This window comes from Rhea americana, unplaced genomic scaffold, assembly GCF_003343005.1.
Source record: "Rhea americana isolate MKP2758 unplaced genomic scaffold, rheAme1 scaffold_108, whole genome shotgun sequence".
NCBI classification, from domain to species: Eukaryota; Metazoa; Chordata; class Aves; order Rheiformes; family Rheidae; genus Rhea; species Rhea americana.
In genome coordinates this window covers 1,833,322-1,859,053 of record NW_028185128.1, presented here as the reverse complement: position 1 = coordinate 1,859,053, position 25,732 = coordinate 1,833,322, and the positions used below count along the sequence as shown (strand labels likewise).

Below are 25,732 nucleotides of genomic sequence, written 5' to 3'. Positions count from 1 at the left end.
GTAATTTTCAGCTTGGGGCTGAAATTATGACAGCAGCTCTCCTTCCCTTCTAGGGCTTCTCCCACAGCTGCCATTTGTATGTGGTCTCTGGTCTTGAAAAGTCGGCTGCGAACCCTGCACAGTGCCACAGGAGGTGGCCAGGAGCGGGTGCCACAGCATGCTCCAATACAAGAGGAAAATCTTCAAAACCTCCTGAAGCTCCTTTCCCCAAATTATTACTAGAGAAAAACACCTTAGAAACAAGCATCTTAAAACTTTATGTATAGCAAAGGCAGACAAGCCCTTTCAAACAAAGTTGCAGCAGCAGTTACAAGCCCCCTAAAAACCTAATAAATAACTTAGTAGGAAATTAAACTGTGAATTCCTTAAATGAAATCAAATGCGCTGATTAGCAAATAATGCTTGGTTTGAAAATTGCAGGGAGTTCCTGGCTGAATTTTCTTGAATAATAACCCGGAATGCTGCAAGAAGACCATAGTACTTTCTTCAAGGAAAGAAAAAACAACTGATGCTGCACAAGGAAACATCTGCTGGGGCAGAGGGAGGAGCAGGGMGGAGGGTTGACTTCACTAAAACTTTTACACCATTATTTCTTTCCGCCTCTCACATAGATGTCTTCCTCTAGTAGTTTAAAAATAAAGGATGCAATCTCTATTCCAGACAGATTGCATGCATAATTTTCCTTTATCACAAACCAGCCACAACTGTCCTTGGGTAGCTAACAACGAAGTACAAAAATTGCTCCAATTCCCAGTTGGAGGAAGCATTAGTTTTACAAATACTTTTTAGCATTTTAAATTCAATGGCACTGTATCCTTCCTTTTGCACCAAGGCATTGCAAAGAAGCAGTACATTCATCTATACATTAGACAGAAGGCACCACATGGCTTAAGAAATTTAGATCTGGGCTGGCACAGAGTAGGCTAGTTTCTACTGAGCATCCCACTGGGAACAGAAATCTCTTTGCCGTGATAACCCCTATGCTTCTTAAATGATCTGCCTTTGCTGGGGTGCCCAGACGTGTCCCTGGGGGACCTTACGGAAGCTGAAAAACAAAATGCTGCTGGAGCCTCCTCTTCTCCCCACCCCACTCCCTACCCTGCACCCATTAACCTCACCGATGCAAACGCGCTCTGGTGTTGCCCTGGGATGAGTAGGGGGTGTTCTCAGAGAGAGGGAATGGAAAAGTGTAGCTGCCCCAAGTCTCCTCCTGGAAGCAACAGCACAGCTGGCACAGGGGCRCTGTCCCCACAGGAGAAGCCAAAGAAGAGGCACGGAGAGGGATGCGTAATTCACTGATGTTTTAGCTGTATGAATGCCATGACAGTATTGGCATCTCCTGATTTTGATGCTGTCTACCCTTTGAATCATGACGCTGCCAGGATATTGAGGTACGTCTGTCAAACAGACTGTAAGACTCTCCCAGTTGGATAGTCTATAATGATTCATTAGGAGGTTTCTTCTCCTGGTTGCCCTGGAACTGACAGCTGCCAGAGAAATTAAACTTTCTTGTCAATCCTGAAAGAAACAGCAATGACTTACAGCTGTGTAGATTCCACCCGTAACTTCCATGATACTGTGAAGGTTCTTGGAATAAAGAACTGTAGGTAGCTCTATCAGTAGCAGCTAAAAAACAGTATTTTCCTGAGATACGTGGTCCAGGAAGGAACCAAGACTATTACTACCAATAGTATTTGATTAGGTACAAGTTGATACTACATTTGTTGATGTTCCTGTAGTATAGCTAGAATAATTCATTGCTGAAAAGAGGCCTTGGCTTTTTCAGAATTGTATGAGAAGTACTCTTAAGATTAAAACTAAATGTTTTTCTCTTTTACACTTCAGTTTTATGGTAGTCGAAAAAAAAAAAGAGAGAAAGAAAAACAGAGTGCAAGAGAGAGAGAAGAYTGACATCCATGGAAATTTAGCGGATATGGCTATCTTGAAATCTAGCCAGCCAAAGACAGAGTGTGTGCATGTCCACACACAAACTAAGTACTTTGAGATACTAACATATTGCCTTACATTTCCTTTCCAGTTTCTGGGTTCTTTCAATTGTATTCTGCTCTACAAAGGCAAACACTTCTCCTACCCCACTGTTGTGTGAAAGACTGATAAAATCCAAAAACTAACAACGATTTCAACAGAGCTATGTCATGAAACATAAAGACTTCTAGAAATTTATAGAGAAATGATTTAAATTAGCTGGCAACTGTTTCAGTTGCTGGGAGTTAATATTTTATCAGTTCCATGAAAAAATCACTGTTTAAATAAGAATTAGTTATCCATGAAAATCTGTCATTCTTTGTAATTTTTTATGGAGTAGGGCCAAAACAAACTCCTTATCTTTCTTCCCCCAACTTTTCTGATGCTGCTGACAACACCCCTCTTTCTATTACTCCAGCCCACATTTGGGGGATGTGTTTGATTCGTTCCCCCTTAGCCACATCCACACCATTTCCAAATCACAACACTTTTCTCTTCAGCATCTTCAAAATCCACCCTTTCATCTCCACTCTTACAATTCAATTCTTTGCTCTGTCTCTCAGTTGTACCCCATGCCTCCATGCCTCCTTTTTGGCCTCCCAGTTGTGCAAAGACACACAAATCAAAGTGCTGTCAAATAAACATGTTTTCCTGGCCTGTAAGTTTGACCACTGAACTCTTTTTCCTTCCTCTCCCCCCATCCCTTTCTTAACCTCACCACTGGCTTCCCTCCAAAATCATATTAGACGTCAGCACCTTCTAAGTGCAATGTAATTCTGAGCTGTTTTCATTTATCTTTGTGTTGTTAAGCTTTATCTTCTTACCTCTCCTCTTCCCCAGTTCGCCCCAGCCCTCAATGCTCCCTCGCCTTTCATTTTTTCCCATCTCACCCCTTCTGTTCCAGCTGCTTTACCTGAACCCAGGAGATACACTTGTGATATGCTGCTTATTAAAATATATTGAGTTTTGATCTGTGCAGAGGTTGTGTAACATTATTTATTTTTCCTTCATCAATTGTTCAGGCTGCTGTCCTCAAGGGCATAGCAAACGCCAAGCATACAGCTGGCATTCCTACAAATACATAACAACAGTGACTGGGGCAGCACACTGACAACTGTCTAAACGATATGCTAGGGGACACAACAATCACAGCTACCCTGAAAATGCTGTCAAATGCATGAAATAAGACAATTGTAAGAAATGAATAGGAGAAAAAGTACTTTATATGCATTTAGTCACAGGAGCCTTGGCTTTGTTTGTTACTAAGACTTGCTATTTTTTTTAATGAGTRTAAATGGCATCTTTACCACCTCTATTTATATAGCAAAACTGCTACATATATCACAGCAATTATTTTTTCTTCCACGTCTTTACACCTTTTAATTCTTCAAATACCTTTTAAAAAGAGAAAGCTAGAGTCTGTTCCTCTCTATACTCTGGTAAAATTTATGCTAAAGCCACTGTTTCAAGCAACTTACTCTGGATTTACAGCACTGCAAGTGTTAATACAGGCTGAATCATACCTTATAGGAGTGGGAGAATATATCCTTGACTCAGAACAACTACCCAACATTTCATCTGAAAGCTAGCCTTAATGTCCTACAGTTTTAACACAGAAATTGCCTGTTTACCTAAATACATGCACAAACATGTGCCTGTCTGTGTACATTCAGACTTCAGATGCTCTGCCAGATTCCTGCATGGCTGCCGATTCTCTCTGCTGTCACAAGGAGTTGGTCCTGTAGCAGACTACTTTTAAGCTGGCCTTTCCAAAGGGCATCACAGTAAGAACTTCGGCCACTACAGAAAAGAAAGCTCCATACTTTACACTTTTGAAGTGATTTAGGGTCTCAAAGGGGCAAATAAATGGAAATTTTTAAATGATATATCCGTTTTCCTRACTATCACAAACACTTTCAAAAATCCTATCAAATCATCACCTTTAGGCACTTTATGGTACCCTAGGTTTGAAAATCTTGGCCCATGTGCCAGTATCACATCACTTCCATCTCTTTCTCAACATGTCTTTTCGAAAGCACAATTGTTAAGCTATATGAATTAATACCAACCAGTTGGGCATGCTTAAGACCATTAAGAACCCCAAAAGTACAGTGCTTTGCACTTCAGTTAAGAGACCACTGTATTCCTTAAGCAAATAAAAAATTCTGGAGTAATTCTTCAGCCACTGAGTGTGGCAAGAGATGAGTTAAACGCCACTTGCATTGCCAAAGGAGAGAAATTGCATCAGTCCCACAAATCTAAAAACCTCAAGAGCTTTCAATATTTCCTCTCTTAAGCATGAGGCAGCTGTTTCTCCCGGGAAGGTTCCTGGAAGCCGTCCGAGATGAATGTAGGAGGCTGGAATGTGGCTTGGATGAAAGGACGCCAGCACCAGACTTCCATGCACAGACGATACCCCCAGGTCTCCGGTTAACAACTTTCACAGTCCTGCTGGCTGCTGCGCTCAGGCCCTCCTGCACCCCCCCGCACCACAGCGAACAGGGAATACAGTTAATCCCTCTGTCAAGTGGAGGATCTCTTCAATGCGCAGCCTCCTCTTGGGGCCACCGGGCAAACCAAGAGGGTGGAGGGAGGCCAGTCCTGGCAAGAGCGCAGCTCTGACACATCCTCACATGGTCGCTGACTGCCCTGTAACCTCCCAAGCCTTCAGTTAGAAAAGGAACAGAGGGGATTTTTCAATGAAGCCAAGACACCCAGTTCAGAAGCTTCATCTTTATCTGCAGGAACATGTATCCCTGTGCATACATGAGCCGCACTTAGGCTACTAGAAACCCACAGCACGCATTCTCAAGCGCATTTAGATTCAGGATTCTTTTAAAACATACCTAAAATGACCTAGAAGGATAAAGGAAACAGCTAGGACAACTGCAACTAAAGTATMAAGTTTTATTATAGCAGTATGCCTTGCACTCTGAACAGATACTTCTGGCAGAGAAGACCTTAAGAGGGAGGTACGTGCTTTACAGCAACAGCATGTAGCTGGAGGTCATTTAGTTTCGGGGAGTGGGGGAAAAGAAAACCCRTGCAAGGATATCACCATATGACTGGAAATTAYAGTCTTTAAAACAACAGGAACAACTGCTTATTAACTTGCATCTTAAACTTCAGAACGTGACTCAAATGTTAGCTGCTCAGGTCCAAAAGAAGAGAGTTTAGTCTGCTGCTAAGTAGCTGCACTCCTCCTTTCTGCAAACCGGCCACTAGAGGGTAACAACAGCAACACAGACAGCTGGACTGGTATAACAGATGATGCTGTGGCACATAATAAAAAGCACTGAGCCAATCCTTTTTAATACAGATGGAGAAAAAGAGGATTCTCCCCTACCATTTTGTTCCTTTTCATGCTCATTAATCTTTCTTAATTTTTTTAAGCTACATGTGGTGATACCAAGAGGAACAGTTCTGCCCCCTTCTTTCCCTTCCACACTGAGGAGGAAAGACCTTCATCAGAGGAATCTGATGTTGACTGCGGCCAAAACACGTACCCGAGAATTGCATGTTTAGGGCTGATCTGGGTTGCTAAAATTCCATGATTAAAGTTAGGTTTCACATTTTTTTCCTCCACAAAGCAAAGCTTTCTTTCACATCTGAACTGATGGATTGTGCTGGCAGAGGGATAGGGGGAATATCCAAAGAGCCCACTGGAGGCATGAAGATGGGAATGTGCATACAGAAATGACTTCATATGAAATTGCCTCATTGTCTCATATAACACRTAAGAAATTCCTCCTGTAGCTTTAATGATGGAGTGGGAAGCTAAAGCCCATAGGAGTTCCTCCCGCTATTTACCAGAGAGGCAAGATACGGGCTTCAGTGATGAAGTGTTCCATTAATATTAGTGCTACAGGAAATGAAATGACTTAATTGTAAACTAACGACCTCATCCTAATAACCAAATTCTAAACAGAAAATGCAAGAAAAAAACCCCTACTTTCAGCTATACTGCCAAGTCATAAATTAAGCAAATGACATTGGGATATAATTATACTAATTAGTAACAATGCCATGAAAATGCTGTTTATGGATCTGCACTCACCCTGTTTCTAACCCTAGAGCCTGAATCTGAAATAGTAGCTCAATCAGAGCATACTTTGGAAATTCAGTGTTATTGCTTATGCCATTGTGGATCTAATTTAATCAATAACACGTTCTCATTAAATCCAAGGTCTGTTAAAGATGTTCCTTTCACAGGCCCCACAAATGAACTCTATTGGATTCATCTCATTACATTATTGCTTTGGGCTTAACTATGCACCATTAATAGAAATAATACACACGTACTAGGCTCCATATATCACCTTAAAACGACACTCACACTTGATTATGGTACTAAGTGATTGGATTGATAAAGGCTGGCACCTATAGTGATTGTCAGATGCTCATTGGTGCAGTCACATCAAAAAGGGTATCTGAATTCCAGATTACCTTCACAGGGAAGGAAACCAAGATGAGATTTGCTCTCTGTTCCCTAAGTGCCAAACTGCATGGTTTGACACTGGTTTGTTTCCTTATACCATTACAGAACTCTGAGAATACTATTTCTTACTGTGAATTTGCCTCATAGTTTTTAATGCTCCGGTCACGAGGAGATGACTGTAACACTATGGTACAGTGGATTGCAAGTGGTCAATGCAATGTATCCCTGTTAGGATATCCTGAAGAGGTTAGCAGGCTCTACATCAAATGTTGAAGTAGACTAACTTCTTCTCCAAGTCCTAATTAAGCCCAAGATGCATAAGAGATACCTGAGGTGTGCAYCAATATTACTTAGCTAGGAGGGCTGCCTCCCTACTTTTTCTTGCTTTTAGATATGAACGTACTTTTGCCATTCCTACCAGTACTCTCTGTTAGTCTATGTGCTGTTCAATAACAAAATATCACGTATATGATACAATCATCAGCCCTGTTTGGTTTACATCTGAAGTAATCACGCACCAAAGAGCTGCCAACAAAATCCTTTATTCATTTTGTTGTGGGATATTATAAAGGTTGCATTACCTTGCATTCACTTAAGCATGCACTTAGTTGCAAACCTCATGCAACTTCATTGCCTTCACTAGACTTTTTTTTTGCTTGAACTGGCTGCCAAGGCCTGTGATTGTCATTTAACCTGGTTTTACTGGAAATATATACATACATACAAAAATATATTTATTTATATTTAGCTTAGCAGAAAATGCTTCCTGCTYTACATTCTTTCTTGATGTTTATGCCAACCTTTTCCACCTAGAGTTTTTCACTGATTGCAAGTGCTAGAAAATTGCATGTTTTTGCTTGTCCCTTTGGACAAATGGGCTGAAATTAGTGGTTGCACAGATTTACAGCTGACTCATTATAACATAAAGCAGTTGACTGTGGGGYCTGTGGTTTTTGGGGCTCTGTTATTTTAGGATGGAAACTGCTGAGTTGGCAAGCAATGTGTCCACATAAACCAAATACCAACTGCATATTTTTAAAATGACATGGTTCATAATCAATTTAATATGTGATGTTTGATGGAACATAGCTTAAACATGGGGGTAGTATTGATCAGAAAAATTCAGCCTTTAAGTACCTCTTAGATAACTAAAGACAAAGCCATGTGCCAGTATTTGCAACTGTCAATCAGCCTGCCTTTCTTTGGTTTTCTCCTGGATGAACAATAGCATCCAATAGTACTGGTGTAAGTACCAATAAAAGACCATTGGGCCATTTAATGGAGTTAACTGCTTTCATCACCATTTGAGGAACATGATTGTTACTAGGCTGAAAAAATAGCACAGATAGCTCTGCTGTGACTTTCTGAGGAGCTCTCCCCCTTCCCCCAAAAGTCATGACAACTTCTACAGCATCATCTCCCAAGTCTTCTGTTTCCAAGGATGCCTTTTGATTAACACCTTAAGGAGAAGCAGGTGGCCTAGAGGGAACATGCATCATTTCCTTCTCCCTGTGGTGCAGTTGCATGCACTGCAAATTCTCCTTCTGGAGGCATCCTGAGAAGAGGACATGAGGGAGCCCTGCTTGTGGAGTCAAGGTGTTACATGGTACTAAGGAGCAGCAATTGTGGTGACACAACTGTGAAATCTCGGCATGAGCTCACAACATGTTTTGCCTGCAGCTAAGTTCAAACCTCACTTTCACATAGGGTACAGTAGGGCAGACATGGAATAAATCTTCTCACGGTGGTTCTTTCAGGAGGCTGGAGCTGGGGATGGATTGGGATCATAGAATCATAGAATCAGTAAGGTTGGAAGAGACCTCTGGAGATCATCTAGTCCAACCTCCCCACTCAGCAGGGTCACCTACAGCATGTTAGACAGGGTTGCATCCAGGCAGGCCTTGAAGATCTCCAGAGAAGGAGACTCCACAACCTCTCTGGGCAACCTGTGCCAGTGCTCCGTCACTGCCACAGGGAAGAAATTCCCCCTCACGGTCAGGMGGAACTTCCTGTGCTTCAATTTCTGCCCATTGCCTCTTGTCCTGTCACATGGGACAACTGAAAAGAGTTTGTCCCCGTTCCCTTGACACCCCCCTTCAGGTACTTACACACATTGATAAGATCCCCCCCTGAGTCTTCTCTTCCTCAGGCTGAAGAGGCCAGCTCTCGGAGCCTTTCCTCGTAGGGCAGGTGCTCCAGCCCTCTGATCATCTTTGTAGCCCTACGCTGGACTCTCTCCAGTAGCTCCATGTCTCTCTTGGACTGGTGAGCCGAGAACTGGACACAGKASTCGAGATGAGGCCTCCCCAGGACTGAGTAGAGGGGCAGGATCACCTCCCTCGACCTGCTGGCAACACTCTTCCTAATGCACCCCAGGAGACCATTGGCTTTCTTGGCCACAAGGGCACATTGCTGCCTCATGGTCAACTTGTCATCCACCAGCACTCCCAGGTCTTTCTCTGCAGAGCTGCTCTCCAGAAGGTCAGCCCCCAGCTTGTACTGGTGCCTAGGGTTATTAAACAATCACAACTGATACACTGCAGGATTACGTACAATTTTTCAGTTATGGATGTCAAGACACTTTATGAGGGTGGGAATTTCTGGTGGAGGTGTAAAAATAAGCAAAGCAGGCTAGGAGACTGCACAGCTCTTCCATTTGCATCACCTGGCATGGCACATATTAAATAGGGCCCATGAAGGTCCCATATCTGGCTCTGTATTCAAAAGCTGCCTGAGAGGATTGCTTATCCTCACGTTGCAAATAAGAAAGCTAAAATCTCTCATACGTAAGTGGAAGAGAAATGTGCATTTTCTATCCAGTTACTTCATAGGTCTTGACAAACATAACCAGAAAAACACAAACAAAAGATAACTTTTCAAGTATGACTGAAGCTGGCAAGGTAGCCACAAAATGTGCCAAAGAAGACTGGAGAGCTAACACATGCTAACACACTCTTTTCAGCAAATGTTTTTGAAAATAGAATCTACAGATCAATTCAAAAATAGAGAGGACTGGCAGTTATAAGACAACACAAAATTAGCTTTTCAAAGTAAAGAGATCAGAGGGTGCTCAGAACATCCCACTTGGGATTTGGCATCAGAGACATCAAAATTAAACAGCTCACATAAAAACCATTTCTTCAATCTAAATACYGAAGCATAAAAATCTAACTCCTCTGCAGGATTTTTGTCTATGTATTTGGCTGAAATGCTGCAAAGGCTTAGGAGAGCTGGAAAGSGAAGAAGGATCAAAGGGGCCTGGATTCCTGATGGGTACAGGTTAAGTATGCCTGAATTAAAAGGGACAATAATAAAAAGAACAGATTTTAAATTTAAAAGTATGTTCTAGAGCAATTCWTTTCTTTCTACTTCTGACTTAAGAATAACAGGTAAACATTCAAATATATGGAGGTTGTTTTTTGGAGTCTGCTGGAAAAGCAAAAGATAATGGGAAAAACAAAGAAATAAAAAAGAATAATTTTGCTTGAATAACTTCTTTTAAACTTACAGGTGCTAAGGCCTTACTTTCATCTATCTTTTAAGCAAATGAAAATTCTCCTGAGAATAAACTGTTTGCTTTCTTCCTTCAGAGATTATCTTATAAAATGGCATAAAATATGTTTTAAAGAGAGAAAAAAGTTTATTTCTAAAATATAATTCCCACCTTGGGTATTTACCTTTAGTGCAAGCTATAGAACTAAACCAAATTTATGTGTAGAAAATAGCTTCTGAAAGTGCTGTGCAAATTTCCTACTATTTTGCATTAATACGATTACTCTCTATTAACTGAGGAAAAGTAATTTTGATATAAGAGGCTTCATTAATGTTATAAAACCAAAGGGAAGATTTTCAAGTGCTGTGGGAATACAACTCTGGTAGATTTAATGAAAAATGTATAGTTAAAAGCCTTTAGAACAGTTTGAAGACTTATCCCCTGAATGGGATTTGATTATTGTTGTCCCAGTGATATTCAGGAAAACAACTGTCACTATACACTAGTTCTGAGTTTGTACAAGAGCTATTAATTTCTCTAACTCTTTTCCTGTACTCAATTGGCTTTTAAAACCATAATACCTTTTTAGACCATTCATTTTGCATTGTCTATTGCTACTAGAACATCCTGGGAAAAGAACTTAATTGGTAAAATGAATAAACTTTAAGAACCTAATGAATATGTATCTTGTTCTTAAGACTGGTTTGATCATGGGCATTTTAAATCAAAACCCTAGAAAGGCAGAGTAAGCAATACCTGTTGATCAACATTTGCTGACTCTATGAAATAAAGTGGAAATTACTACACATTTGTCACAAACCGGACAATCCAGTTATAAGACTCTAATTAAACTTGTTATTTAAATTACGTTTGCTCAGTACATCAACTCAGTTTCTGCCCACTCTACAGGACTAGACATGCATGTGTATATGCAAGAAAGCAGCTGGCTCTTGCTCACCTAGGTGGAGAACATTTTTCTCTAAGTTCAAAGAAGAAACTCAGGCAAACCGTACTTGCTGTACCTGCTTTTAGATGAGATCCTCCCCCCTCCCCCCAAAAAACCCTATTCTGCTGATGATAGATATAACATTCTTATTTGATATAGCTGTAAATTGACAGTGACAGCTTTTTCAGAACCTATGAATTCAGCACTCAGGATTTCTGGATTCAGTAGAACTAGTTTTATGCTAACTGAATTTATATATCCAGAACAGTCTATACAGCCATAGGCACCTATTACAGATAGAAGAATAGAAATTATCATGTTTTGCCTAAATACCCCTAGTAGATCCCCGTCATTTTTATCTTTTTAATTACTTTTACTTTCTAGACTTGCATTGTCTGTATTAGTTGCTCTTAGAGAATGAATTTTCCAGAGCTCAGATATTCTGGAGGAGTAGGAAAGCCTAAATGTTATTTCTGCAATTTTACTGTTTTTTAAAAATAGTTCTTATCCCCAAATACTTATCAAGAGAAGAAAAATACTCCACACCTAAATATTAAAGAGCAATAAAAAGGCAAGCTTCAGTTTTCTGGTTAAAAAAGGTTTTGCATTGACTAAGTCTCAGATTTCAACCATACATTGTGGTGTAGCATACAAGCCAACCACGAAGTGAACTGTTTAGTGAAGCTGCACTGGCCAAAATGTGATGTGATGTGATGTTCTCATCTAGCAGACTCAACTAATGTAGCTCAGAATGTGCTTCGGGGAAGCAGCCTCTGTGGTAAGCGCAGCATGATATGTTTAGATATGTCTTCCTCAAGGCTTTCCCACCTACACTAAAGATCGTACATTTTCCACTTCTTTTTCCTGAAAAATGAGTTTTAAATATCTGAAAAGAATGTATCCCTGCAATTTAACGGGTGTGTTTGCCTGAGATGGGCCTTCATCTGTCTGGACCAGTGATTTCAAGGGGGAGAAGGATGGGGAAGAGGGAGCTTTCAGGGGCTCTCCTCTCTCCTTTAAGAGCTGCAGAGGATGGCTCGCTGTAAGAGGAAGGCATTTCCAGGCTTCAGTCTATAAATTCAGAGAATAAAAAAATCCACATAAATTCAAGAGTGCAACCCAGCTGGATATAAACCCCAGTTTCTTGGGTCTTGAAGGAAATAGCAATAGGTACCTCTCCTTCCTTTTTTCATTACTATTGGTATAAGTGTAGAAGAGGAAAAAAGGTTGGGGGAGTGAAGGATGGGAAAGCGCAATTTAAGTTGTTCTTTCATGTGCCAAGAACACATGCAGTCCCTGTAAGTCAGATATTATACTGACATGGCAAACATCCCAGCATCAGTCAGGGGATTTAAAGTATTAGGAGCGGAAACATAAAAATTGACCAAAACTTATGTGATTTCTTCCTTGCATTTTTTTGTTTAATGAAATAAAATGGGTCCAGCCTATTACACCAATTTAAACAGAATGACAATGTGTTTCTTGAAGAAGTGTTAGTAGCTAATACATTTCTAACATTTGTTGCAGCACAGCATCTGAGGCAGCATTTTTGGTCTCATAATGAACAAAAAGGGACGACATCTACAAGTTTAGCAATTAAATAACAACAACAGAGTAATTAAGAAGTTAAAAAGCAATAGCATGGGGAAAAAAGAAAAAGCCAAAACATATCTGGCTGTGCTTTGGAATGAGATGGTGAGCAGATGCTTCAAAAAGATGAAGGAGGGCTGCTTTCAGGCAGCACAAATTTTAGGCAGCCTTTGGTGGGACCAAAAGGACTCTGATGCTAGATGAGAGAGGTGAGATCAGACAAAAACTGTGCAAAAACAAGGCAACTTTGAAAATGAGGGACAGAGAAACCTTTTAAGACAGTTGCCACACATCTGTCCTGTTTATGCAGAACCCCCTGCTTCTCACCATCACCACCACTGCTGCCAGTGGGGGAGTACATGGAGGGTATTCATCTTCCTCTGGCAAAGAGCTTTAAATATTCTGAGTTTCAGACTTTTCCACTTTGACAGCTCCCTTTGTTCCTCAGCTTCATAGAAATCATACTGGAAAGGCCCTTTTTAGCCAGTCCCATGTGACAAACCCTTTCGCAGAACTCACAGTAATATGGCATGCTCCTTGCTGAAACACAGCAACGGTGGCTATCGAGGGACACCACACGTAGACTTCCGGAGTGTGTTTGCAATGCTCCAGTCTACCTGATCAGTGCTCAGGCTACAAACATCTGCTTGAAATTTTTGTATGTTGAATCCAACCACTGAAACATAAACACAGCTTTTGGAATGTTTGAAAGCTAAATGAAACTGCCAAAAAGCCTGTAAAGATGAAAAAAAACCCTTGAACTGATGACAATCCTTTTTCTTAGTTTCATTTTACCGTTATATTGCAAATAATGTACTTAGTTTATCACTAAGGATAACCAACAGCAAAAAAAGGCCGAAAAGGAGCAACTTGAACCTATTCAGCTGTTTGCAGGAGGTGGATTTTATAATTAGTTTGGAACAAAAAAAATCTCCTTTATTAGCATATTAATCTGGTTGAACAGTATTCATCTTTTTCACATCATTTTACAGTGCAGTATTCTTTTATTGGTCATTGAATTATAACACATGGATTACTAGAATTTATTTTAGGCATTTTTATCCTCTCTCTTTCCCTTCAGTTTGGGGAATTTAGAACATATTTAGCCACATCCTATACAAAATCAGTAAAATCAATCAACTCAGATTATACTGCAGTCTAGTCACTTAAAGTAAAATAGTAACAAGTGTTTCACCCTGCTTTCTGAGCCTGCAGGAGGTAGACTCTTTAGCCAGTCTAGAGGAAGGGACAACTACTGTGGATTTATCTGTACTCTTCATGGATTTGAAGGGACTATTTTCAGGAGTAGAGCTGACTGAGAATTTTTCAGTATACACATCCTATCCTTAGAAAAGATTTTAATTTGTCAATAACAAAACTGATCGTAAAAGTTTATATTTTTGTGTCAATATTTATTTCCTTTTGAAGCATTAATAATTTTAGATCAAAATGGGGTGGGAAAAGGTGGTGGAGGGGAACAAAATGCGATGCTGTGATTCATTTTAACCAAATTATTTTTAGTTTGAGAATTTATGATGCTTCCCAGGATTTAGACTTTTCATCCTACTTTGAGAATGAAAAAGTGTTGAAATACTATAAATTCCCATGCTATRAGTAGCATGGGAAGACTATTTCTTTCCCATTACTAGTCTGAAAATGCCTTTCCAAGTTCAGAAGTCCCTGAGGGTTTCCCTATGTTACAGCAACCCATTCCTGAAACCCTCTCTTATTTGGGGGCATTGGTAAGAGGATCGGCCCTTCTTCTGACTTCCCCAATATATCGTTGGTACCAAATCGCTTCTCTTCCAGTGGTTCTGAAAGGACTCCTCAGGGACCACACTGTGGGTGCCTCTTCCCRTTCCCCTGGGGAACCTGTGGCTTTGCCTCAGACCTCTGCTCTGGGAAATATTTTTAAGTAAGCAGGCCATCTCACACCTTTTGAATAAATCCAGCCAGCCATGCCTAGGAGTGGCCAGATGTGATGTGTGAAATGTGTCTAAGGAGTTATAAAGGGCTGGACAATACTTAATTAAATTTGTGACTGCACCCATTAAGCCTACAAACYAGGAAAAAACAGTACATGTAACTACAGTGGTTCTGTCACCTTTAGCTATGATTTCTTAACAGAGCAATTTGGATGGAAAAGGCAATGAAGTCTAAAGACAGGATATGCCTAACAAGGCAGAGATAGTATTTTGATTTAGAGATAAAAGGGAAGGCATGACATCTCGTTCCCTGCTTGAGCTTCAAATGCAGCTCGTCACTGCAGAGGGATGGGCACTTACCTCAAGTATGACCTCTGCATCTGTCAAAATCCAGCATATAGAGCTGGAAGTAGATGAGAAAACAGTTCTTTCTTGTTTGCTTTGTGTGGCACTGATGAAGGATATCATGGAGCTCCTGATGAGGTAAAAATTTATGACAGAGGCAAGGCACCTTAACTAACACTGCTCATAGCACAGAAATTCAGCATCTGTGTGGGATTACAGCTCAGCCTTGTATGGCGACTACTGTTAAGTAGTCAAAAATTAAAAAAAAAAGCACACAGAAATGGTATTATGTCCTCTTACATAGAAATATTTGCTGCAGCTAAGAGTAATTAACTGCCTTATCCCAGCACTTGCTTGCATGTCAATGTCTAACTTTTTAATCACAACTGCTCTGTATAATATGGAAATTAAGAACAGCACCATTTTCCAGTAATTACCAGAAACATACACCTCTTCCAACAGTGTGACATTATGTCATGAATTCTCTTGTCAAGAGGAGAAAAAGACAAAACATATCATACTTGTTTGAGAAGGCAAAGCGATAGATTTGTCATGAGGGTAATCATCTATAAAAAAATCCACTATTATCAACTTCCTGAATTTCTGAAAAGGGATTCATTTTCTGCCTGAGCTAATAATGAACGTTCTTCTATTCATCATCTTCAGCTTCTTTCTCTCTTGAGATTCATTTATTACTAACTAACTACTGAACCCAAGAAATAAAAAATAGGCAACATCTCCTTTCGAAATAATGGCTTAGAAGACTATTAAATCAAGAGGCAAAAAAATGAATTTCTAAGATACATGTTAGAAATTCTTATAACAGCTGTACATTTTTCACAGGGGATCTGCACCAGTAGTTTAGTAGAGGTACTGGTGAAAGTAAGTTCATTTTGTAGCAGCAGAAAATGGTGAACAGTAAATTGTTTTTTCAAATAAAACTCACAATAAAAGGAATGAAATCWCAGAAATAATGAGATCAATGGCACCATAAAGTGCAATTCCTGTTGCAGGAACTAATCCAAGATGATAGTTCAAGCACATTTTAAATTTAAAATAACCTATTACAAAGCATATCATGCAAATGCTTCAAGCCTTGCAAAAGCTTCTGCATGTGCAGGACTTTGAGCCCATCAGAGCCTCTGCTCAGGGCACCGATTGCCTATTCTGCACTCTTGAGATGTGAAGTGACACTGGGGAGGAATGTCCCAAAAGGCTTTTTCTACTGTCTAGTGGAGCCTGAGGCAGCTCTGAGGATCTCAAGTCACACTGTCACCAAGCTYTCCCTGTTGCTCTCTTCTCTGCCTTTAGTAGAACTAGGAAATGGGCCGTTTGTGGAGGAGTAAGGAGGCAGATATGGGATTTAAATAGTTTTTCTAAGATTCTGCTGCCGCACTTTGTTGTCACCTCTATGTGGTATTTTCCAGCAAAGTGAGTTCTCATGCTGTCTGCCTGGGAAAAGGCAGGAAGGAAGATCCCTTTAAGACAGGAGATGGAAGGAACAGGACCTTCTCCTTTACTTTTGAGTTGGATGGACAGATGCCCTCCCCAAATTCCCTCTTACCTCATCCTTTGCTCAACAACTATATGAACAATGGCTGTTGGAGCTTCTTGCCAGATGCTAATGCACAAGCTTTCGCAAGGTTATTGCACAAGCACATTCAGATCAGTAACTTGGTGTCCTGGCAAAGGCCCCTGGGCGAATCAACGACAAGGTTTTCCTGGAGAAGACCTGTGAGAGGTCTTTTTCAGCAACTCCAGGACACTAAGATTCCCATCGAGATACAGGTTTCTAACTGGAATTGGCTCCATACTTCTGTCTCACTGGGATGTTGTCCAAGCACAGACTCTTGCTCTAACTTGCTGGGCTAAAGCAAGTGCATGGGATTTGAGAGATTATTGTCTTAGATTCAAGCTCGTTGGTCTGATGCCAAAATGCAGGCTTCTATGAAGTCCCAAAGCTCAGCAATTTTAGTGTGCCAAGCTGCCTCTGCAGAGGACTGATGCAATTTCACCAGCTTGCAGCATTGAGAGAAAAACACAGGCCCTCTGTGATTTCTTTCTACAGTACCTCTGAAGTGGGTGCTCAGCCCAGGGGCAACAGAAAGGAATGCATGTAAATTTAATCCCCATTTGGACAGTGTGATAATATGCTTTTTTTTTTTCTTTTTCTTTTTTTAATCACGTCAGCACTAGAACCCCCCCAGTTCTTATAGATGTTCCCTTGGTTAAGTCAACACAGCAGCTTTCCTCAAAGCTCACAGGCTCCCTACTTAGGAAGCAGAGACAACTTTAAAGAGTAAATTCTCATCTAAGTGTCATCTCAGTGTGAACTGAGCAGAACTGGTGGAGGAACAGAGGCTTCAACATCTGGTATTAATGGCATCAGATCACGTCACAGGTTCACAAAGCAGTTTTACTCACTAGTCTTAACACTGATTGCACTAACACAGAGCTGCCAGCAAGCCAGGCTGTCCCTGAGCAGTAACCTAAAAGCAAATAATCACAGCTGTTTCCAGAATTTTGCATAGTGGATATTGAAATGGATTTCCTGCTTAATATAGCAGACAGCTAGAAAGCTACAAAGCATGAAATCAGAACGCATGAATCCCTTAAATTTGTTTATGCAATCCATTGTTACTGCTCATAAAATAGCTTTGGCAAGCAAAGACCACAAGAAAACTTAGACTTCTTTTACACAGAGCAATTTTTCCCCTCTGCCTTTTTTGTTGTCAGTTTTTTATACTCATTTCTCTCCATGCAGTTCCAAGTTAAACCCGGGCAAAKCTGCACTGATCCAAGAAAGCCAAAGTAATTTGTCTCTTCTAGYGAAGCAGAAATGGGGCAGGAGACAGTACCTACCACTGCTTTTCTGGTAGGAATATGTAAGAAACACTTTCTCATAGCAGTGATGTAGATTAAAATGGTATTACGGCTTTCCATACAAATAGTTCTGGCAATTCCATTTTATCTCTGGCAAGCAAGATGAAATCCATGCTGAGGAGTGTGTTCTCAAGTAACTCCCTCATTCACACAGGAACGAGCTGACTAAGCACATGAATTATGGAATCACAACTACTCAGTGCTATATCATAGCCCTTAAACTTATAAAGGAGACTTTTTCATTAACTGTAAGTAGCAGAGGTTGGGCTCTGCAATAAGGTGAGCTGAATGGTAACCACCTGGAGTCCCATTTTATTTCTTTGCTAAAATGGCAAAGTGATGTGCCCTACAGCAAATTCTCAGCTACCACCAGTGCCTATTCATACCTATGGGACATCAGTGGGGTTCCTTCTCCAGAAGCCTTCTGGTCACAGCACAGTCTGAAATTGCAATTGCAAGCAGCCAGAGTGATCCTACAGAGCACCTACCGCATGCGAGCCAACGAGCAGAAGGTCTTTACCTTAGCAAAGCAAATCTGAGATGGAGACTTGTTCACACTAAGCCGAAGGAAGAAAACTGTTTAAGTTAAAAACATCTGTGTGTAAGATGGCCACAAAGGCATCCAAATTAAAGGCTTGTTCCTAACCATTGAAGCAGGGAAGTTCTGGGCTGCCAGCCTAACTACCATTAAGACTCAGATGGTCCTTTCCAGTCCCTTTGTTTCTGCTGCTTTTGTAGTCCTGATACGAAAAATCCTCATGTTAGAAATAGCTATATGCTGCCTACGAATTAATCTGGTTTAATTTTAAGGCTTTTCAACGGTTATGCTCCACCATACACTTCTAGAAAGTGTGATCACTTCTGTTCTCAGCCACTTTTCAATGCAGTCTGAAGTATGATGAAATCCAGTGGGTCTTATTTACCAGTAAAGCTTCGTGGGAGATTGAGTGTCAACTGCAAGAAACCTGCAATTCTTTTTGCTAATGAGCCCTCTTGGATTATTGTGTGACAAGAAGAATACTCACTGGGAATATCCCCCCGGAACACTGCATCCTCGCTGAAATATGCCTTTGTGAGATAAGTTGTAACAAATACAATGTGCCAATTGTCTAACCGATAGGGAAAGGGCAGGTGCACGAACAGCACASTGCAAATACGCGAGAGCAGTGGCTCCAGAGACCTGCTGACAGGCACGGAAATGGCAGAGGTTTAAATGCCATCTTCAATCAGAGCACTATTGCTAAAGACCAGGTAGGTAGACCAACTGTATAATATCTTGAAATTGTTCTCCTGCTGTTGACAGGAATGACCAATGATGATAAATCACCTATTACAATGCCTGATACAAAAATTCAGAAATTCATCAAAATGCCTAGTAGATGATCCCAGAACATAAGAGGCTCAAACAGGCAGGATACAAGGCCGATATGAGGCAGAAATTACTGGTACTAGCTGATAAATGTAAAATCACATATATCTTTGAACACAAAATCCCAACCTTTAAGCATGCCATTAACTGAGGTCATAAAGTAACCCACAATTTAAAGGTCTACGGACCACTCTTCCAGCTAGAAGCTTCTCTTGAAAGGGATTATGATGATTCAGACTTTAATTTTACTGAACAACATGTCCTTTCCTTCCACCATTTGGATAGCGGCAATTCTCACACAGATTTGCTACACCAGTACAAAAATAAAAATTGAACAAACACCAAACCCAMGCCATCGAAGCTGTCCCCATTAGCTAAGAACATAAGAAAAAAGCTCAAACAGTTTCCAAGAAGAAAATGATAGATGAGATGTTGACTGGTAAATTAGGATATTTGGAATACATCTGCGGACATCTACTTTGTCATTCATTACTCAGCACATCACCAGCTTAAAGAAATGTATGCTCTCACACAGTAGCAGCTGTTCTTGTTTGGACTGTAAATAGTTATAAGCCATATGGTGTGGCAGAAGGAAAAAAGTTCACACTTTCTCACATGGACAAATATTATTATTGCAAAGCATAAACACATCAATATATGTTTCTTTTCTCCAGGGAAGCCTTCAACCCAATTCTAAGAAAATTACTTGCCTCCAGATGAGCAGATTACCTATGAACATTGCGTTTACATTTTCAGAATTTGGGTGAATTACCAGAAAACAAAGGCAGGTGCAGTAGATTCAGTGCTATCAGTTCCACAGATAAGATGAAGTAGAAATACAAAACACAAATTGAGAGAGTAAAACAGGAGAAAGGGAAAAAAAGACACTTTAAATTAAAGAGTAGGGTGACTCCTTTCAGTTGTACATGGAAATTGGCAACACAGATGGGTAACTTCATTTCCTCCAACAATTTTGGCAGGGTAAAACTAGACAAGTCAGTAGCAAACACCCGTACATCCTATTCCTTGGTTAAGCAGACAGCGCAAAACCTGGCGAAGCTGTGACTTGACATCTAACGATTATCTAGAACTTGCCTTTTCTCAGCCTATTTCAAACACGACATTGGCACCGACTGGCCTGACAAAATAATTCCGAATTTATATATTTCAAAAAGCCTACTTTAATAACAGATCGCGTTGGTGACTAGCTACACGGCAAATGACACGCTTCAGCAGAGGATGAAGACYGCAGGGCACTGCCGAGCCCAAGAGGCAGAAGCATTGAAGGCAGGATGCTCTCAGCCACTACGTAAGCACAAGTGACAATCCACGTTCTGCTGAACTTGTTAAGAGTCCCAGTTGAAAGGTACCGCGAGTTCACAGAAAGAGCAAATCAGCACCCTACAGGAACTGAGGAAGAAAATCTTTCCACAGGCTTCGCATCAAATAAGCCGTGTCGCTATAATGACCTCACTCCCATGCCAATTCTCAAGGTAAGAACATAGCATCAAGTACTTAACGTAACCCTCAAAAACGAAGTTGGCAAAATGCCTGTAGCTTCCTGTGAAAAAGGAGCAGGAGAACGGGTCTGGTGCTGCCTCTCAAGCACTAATGCGCTCTCCTCTTCTTCTTCTCTTGGAAACGTGACATGGCCCAGCCATCCTAGGTGAGGCACCGTCCCCACGCTGATAACCCCGTCCTCGAGGCACGTGCTGAACCAGATCAGCCGAGCTCAGTTTCACACGTTGAGATGCACCATAGCTTGATCTTTGAATCCCCTTCAGGCCCTCGTTCAGCAAAGCAGCAGTACCGAAAACTGCATCGGAAATGTCAAGACTGGCATATCCTTTTCATGGCAACTAGCTGGCCTCTTCCTCACGAATGTAAAGAAGTYGCTCTTATGTTTGGAAATTTCAGCCAGTATTTCTGGGCATTTTTCTTTCAAAATCCTTCCTGCACATTACAGCGTTTCAAGAAAACAAAACTGAAACCCTRTTTTTCAAAAATCATTTTTGGATATTTTAAACTCTTAAGTTATTTTCAATTTCAAAAAAGAATGAGGAAAAWTTGTGTTGTCCTGCAAGCCCACACTCCATGTTAGGAAAGCACATGTGCAGGAAACACAGAAGTTTATTTGAAAACTGATTTGAAATTTGATTTAAAAAAGGATAGGAAGTTCCTGTAGACAAATACTGAGTGTAGCTTCTCTGTGAAGTGTTTACCAACTCAAGCTCTGAGTTCAGGGCCCTGCTCTTGGCAGACAGAGCTCACAGGAGAAGAGAAGAGAGAGTCAAGTGCAGATGGAAGTGCTATTATCTGAGGAGAAAGGCAGCGATAAAAACCACAGCTCCACAAAAAAAAAAAAAACAAACTGAGTTGCTCTCTCAGTTTTATTTTTAAGTCGTTAAAGAAATTAGCAAATCGTTAGAGAGAAACATTTCCATTTCCTTCACTGGATATGAGCTCACCTGAAATAAATAAATTGTAAGCAGGTAAACTTCTGCACATGGGAAGATGCTCAATGTCCAGACAACCWCAGAGGCCTATCAGTAAAAATCTTCTTTTCCAATAAAATTGCAGGATCAGCCTAAAGGTTCAACAGGATAATCATTTCCACTTGCAAATCTGCTGCCACGAGCTAATGACACTTGTAGAAAACTTATATGCAAGTCAGCAAAATGGAAAACTTTCTATCTTGTAAACCTGGCTTAAAATGTATGGAAAAAGATTAGCGTAACTCATCCCTTTCTAAAATGCTATTTGTTTATGTAGTCCTATATTTTCAGCAGTTGGACAGCCAGTTACTTTAGTTACTTTTTTTTAAAAAAAAATAAGAAAATAGAAACGAGTGCTCTCAAATTTGAACATCTATATTAATTACTTTATATTTATATTTTATATTAATTATTATCTCCCAACAGCGATGCTATCTRTGGAAGAGATAACTAGAGATGGCTGAAACACTGTCATCAAAGAGTAAATACACCAAGAAAGCAAGACACATAGCAGCCCTATGAAGTAGATAAAAACTACTGATATTTTAAAGATACGGCAACTGAAAGATTTTGTGAGGATTCCTTACTACATGAATACAGAACAAGTCACTTTGTAAGTAAGTGTAGTAAAATTGGGTGTACAGTGGCTTCCTCAAACTCATATAAGCATGCCTGTGGCCAAGCCTGTAAAGATAAGCCAGACGCTGATTATATGCTTTACCAAGCAGACCGAGCTGCCTTTGTCCCTTAAAAAAAAAAAAAAAAAAAAGTTCCTTAAGTTCCTTTAGAAAACCTCTGGTAGATTTTTTCTTTTCATCGGGCTAACATGAATGTCCTGATTACTATCAGCAACAAGATAAGGCACAATAAAATTTACTTGTTCTAACCTGCAGCTATGCATATATTTATTTCCCTATACTTAAGCACCTATTACTTTGTCTGGCCTCTTTAGTCTTATGGGCAAAAACTAGAAAACTGGATTAAAAGAAATCTCTCCTTGGATGAAACCGATATCATCTCAGTGACTGAAGTATCATTTGCATTCCCATGGCAAAAAAGGAAAAAAAAAAGAAAAAAAAAGGAAATAGTTACTTACAGCACATGGAGAATAAGGATAATACAGAAAATGCAGTTTTCAGAAAGAGAATCATTATATTTAGTTATGTAACAAGTTTTTCCATCTGAAATAAAATTAGGGGAGTTTTTTGAAGGAAAAAACTTCCACTTCTTCAAATATATAGCTACCACCACCACAGAGGATTTTGTAAATCTACGTTACTATTATGTTAGAAGCTGCTTAGCCAAAATACATCTATTTCATCAGCTGGCATGTTTCACTTTCAGAAGAACTCAGAGCAACTAGCAGTAAATCAGATTTGTATCTTCATATTAAAAGAAAATTCACATTCCATTTTCTCACGGAACACACCAGCAAGCATGCCTGTTATTACCTCACCCCTTGTTTAATCAATATGTTATGCTTTTCACTTAATAAAAAGCATATAACCCTGCAGTCAGAATACCAAAATCCCTTCCATCTTGGTTTTCAGAAACTGCTGAATAAAACTGAGGAAAAAAAAGAGAATCCCTCATTCCCCACTCGCATGGTTTACTCACCATCACTTTATTCCAAAACTCAGCTTCACTTGAAAAATGATCCATAACAATGAAATGATTTCCTCTTTGTCAAAAGTATCGCTCCAATCATTTAAATTACTGAATGAAGAAAAGAAAACATTGTGCTAAAATGCTGTGCTCCACAGAGCACTTGAAACATGCACTGCTGTTTTCGCTGATGCAATGAGGCTTCTAAGCAAACGAGTTTGCAAGCAAGCTGGGTAGTGGCATTTTCCCTATGATTCAAAAGTTAAGTATGTCTCAGCTAACTGACTGCTTGCACAATATATAATAAGGGAACTCAAGAAATTATACGTGTCTCTAACACAACCATTTGTAAAACTTCCACTCATATTACCATCTATAACTCTGCCACACCTCAAAAATGACGTGCCAAATACAAACTTTTACTGGGTGCTACATGCAGCCAAAAGAAAGATAGCTTCAGCCAGAGGCTTGTATTTATAAGTCTCTGAAGTGCAAGTCCCTACRGTGTATGAAGTTACATTTTATATAAGGAACATCAGTGCTGGTTCATGTGTGCTACGTATACAAGTATCTTCAAGTTCATCCTAAACTACATGTTAAAAATATCAGCTATGCCACAATGCATTACTGAATTAGCGCACAAAAGCTTTTGTGATAGGAAGAAGATACAAAACCACATTCAAATCCCTTTAAAATTACCACTGGGCAGTTCAGCAAGCTTGAAAAGCACGGAAGAATTTGCAGCACTTTTTTTTGTTGAACCAGGGATAAAAAGACCCAGGGAAAAACTAAAGGCTATATCTTTATATTTATATATGCATATGCAGAACTCCTGTTTGTGCACTGGGAAGAGAGCTAAAAGAGTTCAGCCACAACCCCCTGCAGTAAACTGAAAAGGGAGAAAAATGTAAGAATTCAATGACCATCTGTTTATTGGGAGACTCTGGTGCCACATCTGCCATTTATTTCATATGCCTTTTTTTTTAAAGCTTTCAGTCAACTGCCCTCACACTTAAATCTGGTGAAGGTGCAGAAGGTTAGAAACCTGGGACTAGAAATACTACTCCAAGACAATATATGCGTTTACAAAAGGCCTGTATGTGATCATCAAACCCTCACCAGATCCACTGGATAACTTTTTTTTTTTTTTTTTTCTTCCTCATAAGCCTTTTTATCTCTTTTTTGGACATCTCGAGGTCTGAGATAACATTCACTCTGCATTTCTTGACTTTTCCTGATGGGTATGGGACCACCACATGGCCTGTTCGCAGCACGCAGCAGCTTGCCAAACGCTTGGACAGCCTAGATGAATGTTCTCCACAGCTTCAACGTTTTTATATTCAGAACCTTTCATTTGCTGCCTTTAACATCTTCCTCCGAGGCCCCTGTTGTGTTTGCAGGCTCTTCTTGGACAGGCGGAGGCTCGAGGGGCACCTGAGCCTCCCCCCCGTGGGAGGCTGGCTCGCGGCAAGGCAGCAAGCACTGCCTACCCGTCTGACTCCTCAGCAACTGTGTGGCATCCTTTGAAACGCTGACGTTACTGCTTGCTGCTGGAGAAGGAAGTTTGACCACCACCACCTAGTTCAATYGTTACAAGCTTAGCGCTTCCAGACAGCACTTAATTAGATCAATGGGCCAAAATGAACAGGAGAATAAAAATTCCACATTTCCCTCAAGTAGAGTTGCCCAGGCTTAGTCAAACATCCGACTCCGACTCTGCGCTTTGGCCTGAAATATACTTACGCCAATTAACAACATTTACGTAACAAAAAATCCAGTGATGTGATTTCAGAACGCCTGAGCCTATGCCATCCCCAGACAACATGGGGATAAATTTAGATTCACCTTTAATCAGCACTTATTCCCAGTTAATCACTTGAGTGATCTACTTATACAAACAAAACGAAATAAGACAGGATGCTGATCATCCTGTATCTGTCCAGAAATAAATAATTAGAAAGGATGTTGTTCAGCAATAAGTCTATTATTAGTGCTTTTAAAGCTCCTTTGATTTACAAGAACCAGCAAACTGTTCCTTATCAGTGCGTATTTTTTTCCTGCTGTATTCTGTGAATCCTACAACTTGGCAACTGAATGTAATTCTCCTGGCATTTTGTAAAACACAGACATCTTTGTCCTTTTGCAAAGGATCTTTAACCCTCTGGGCTTTCCAGTTACAGCCAGGATGTCGCCAATACTTTATCTGCTGTTTTGAACTGTGTACATTGAGCTCAGTGGCTTTGAAATATGTCCTGTAGCTGAGCTCCACTGTAAGCTCTAAAGAATTTCTGTAGACTCATTGCTGTACMACAGTAACATTACTTAATTTTAATTAGTCATTTTATGTTGAGGGTGACCTGAAGGTGGGTTGCAAAGTTTAATATCCATGCAAAACTGCCTTGTCTTATATTCGTTATTTCATTAACTAGGAAATATTCAATAGCTAGAAAAACTGTGGTGAAAATGCTAAGTGACTGAGTTCCTGTTCTTGAACTAATATTTGGAGGGGAGAGTAAAAAAGAAGAGAAAAGGGCAAATGATGGCAGCTCGTGCATTACTGGAGCCTATAAGGAGATGCTGGGGACAGAGATGGCAAGGAATATCACAGAGAAGGAATGACACAGAGTAGAAACCATTTTTAAAAGTCTATTTTTCCT

General features: G+C 40.3%; 1 protein-coding gene across 2 annotated transcripts in view; it reads right to left on the bottom strand.

Annotated features, from left to right (window-relative positions):
- Positions 1 to 23,287, bottom strand: part of SASH1 (SAM and SH3 domain containing 1) — a 193,109-nt gene extending 169,822 nt beyond the window's left edge. For both annotated transcript variants that reach the window (XM_085310568.1, XM_085310577.1), the window contains exon 1: positions 23,088 to 23,287. In XM_085310568.1, coding sequence (XP_085166694.1) covers positions 23,088 to 23,132 — 45 coding nt within the window. In that variant the 5' untranslated portion in view covers positions 23,133 to 23,287. The remainder of the gene's footprint in view (positions 1 to 23,087) is intronic.
- Between the last annotated feature and the right edge of the window lie 2,445 nt (positions 23,288 to 25,732).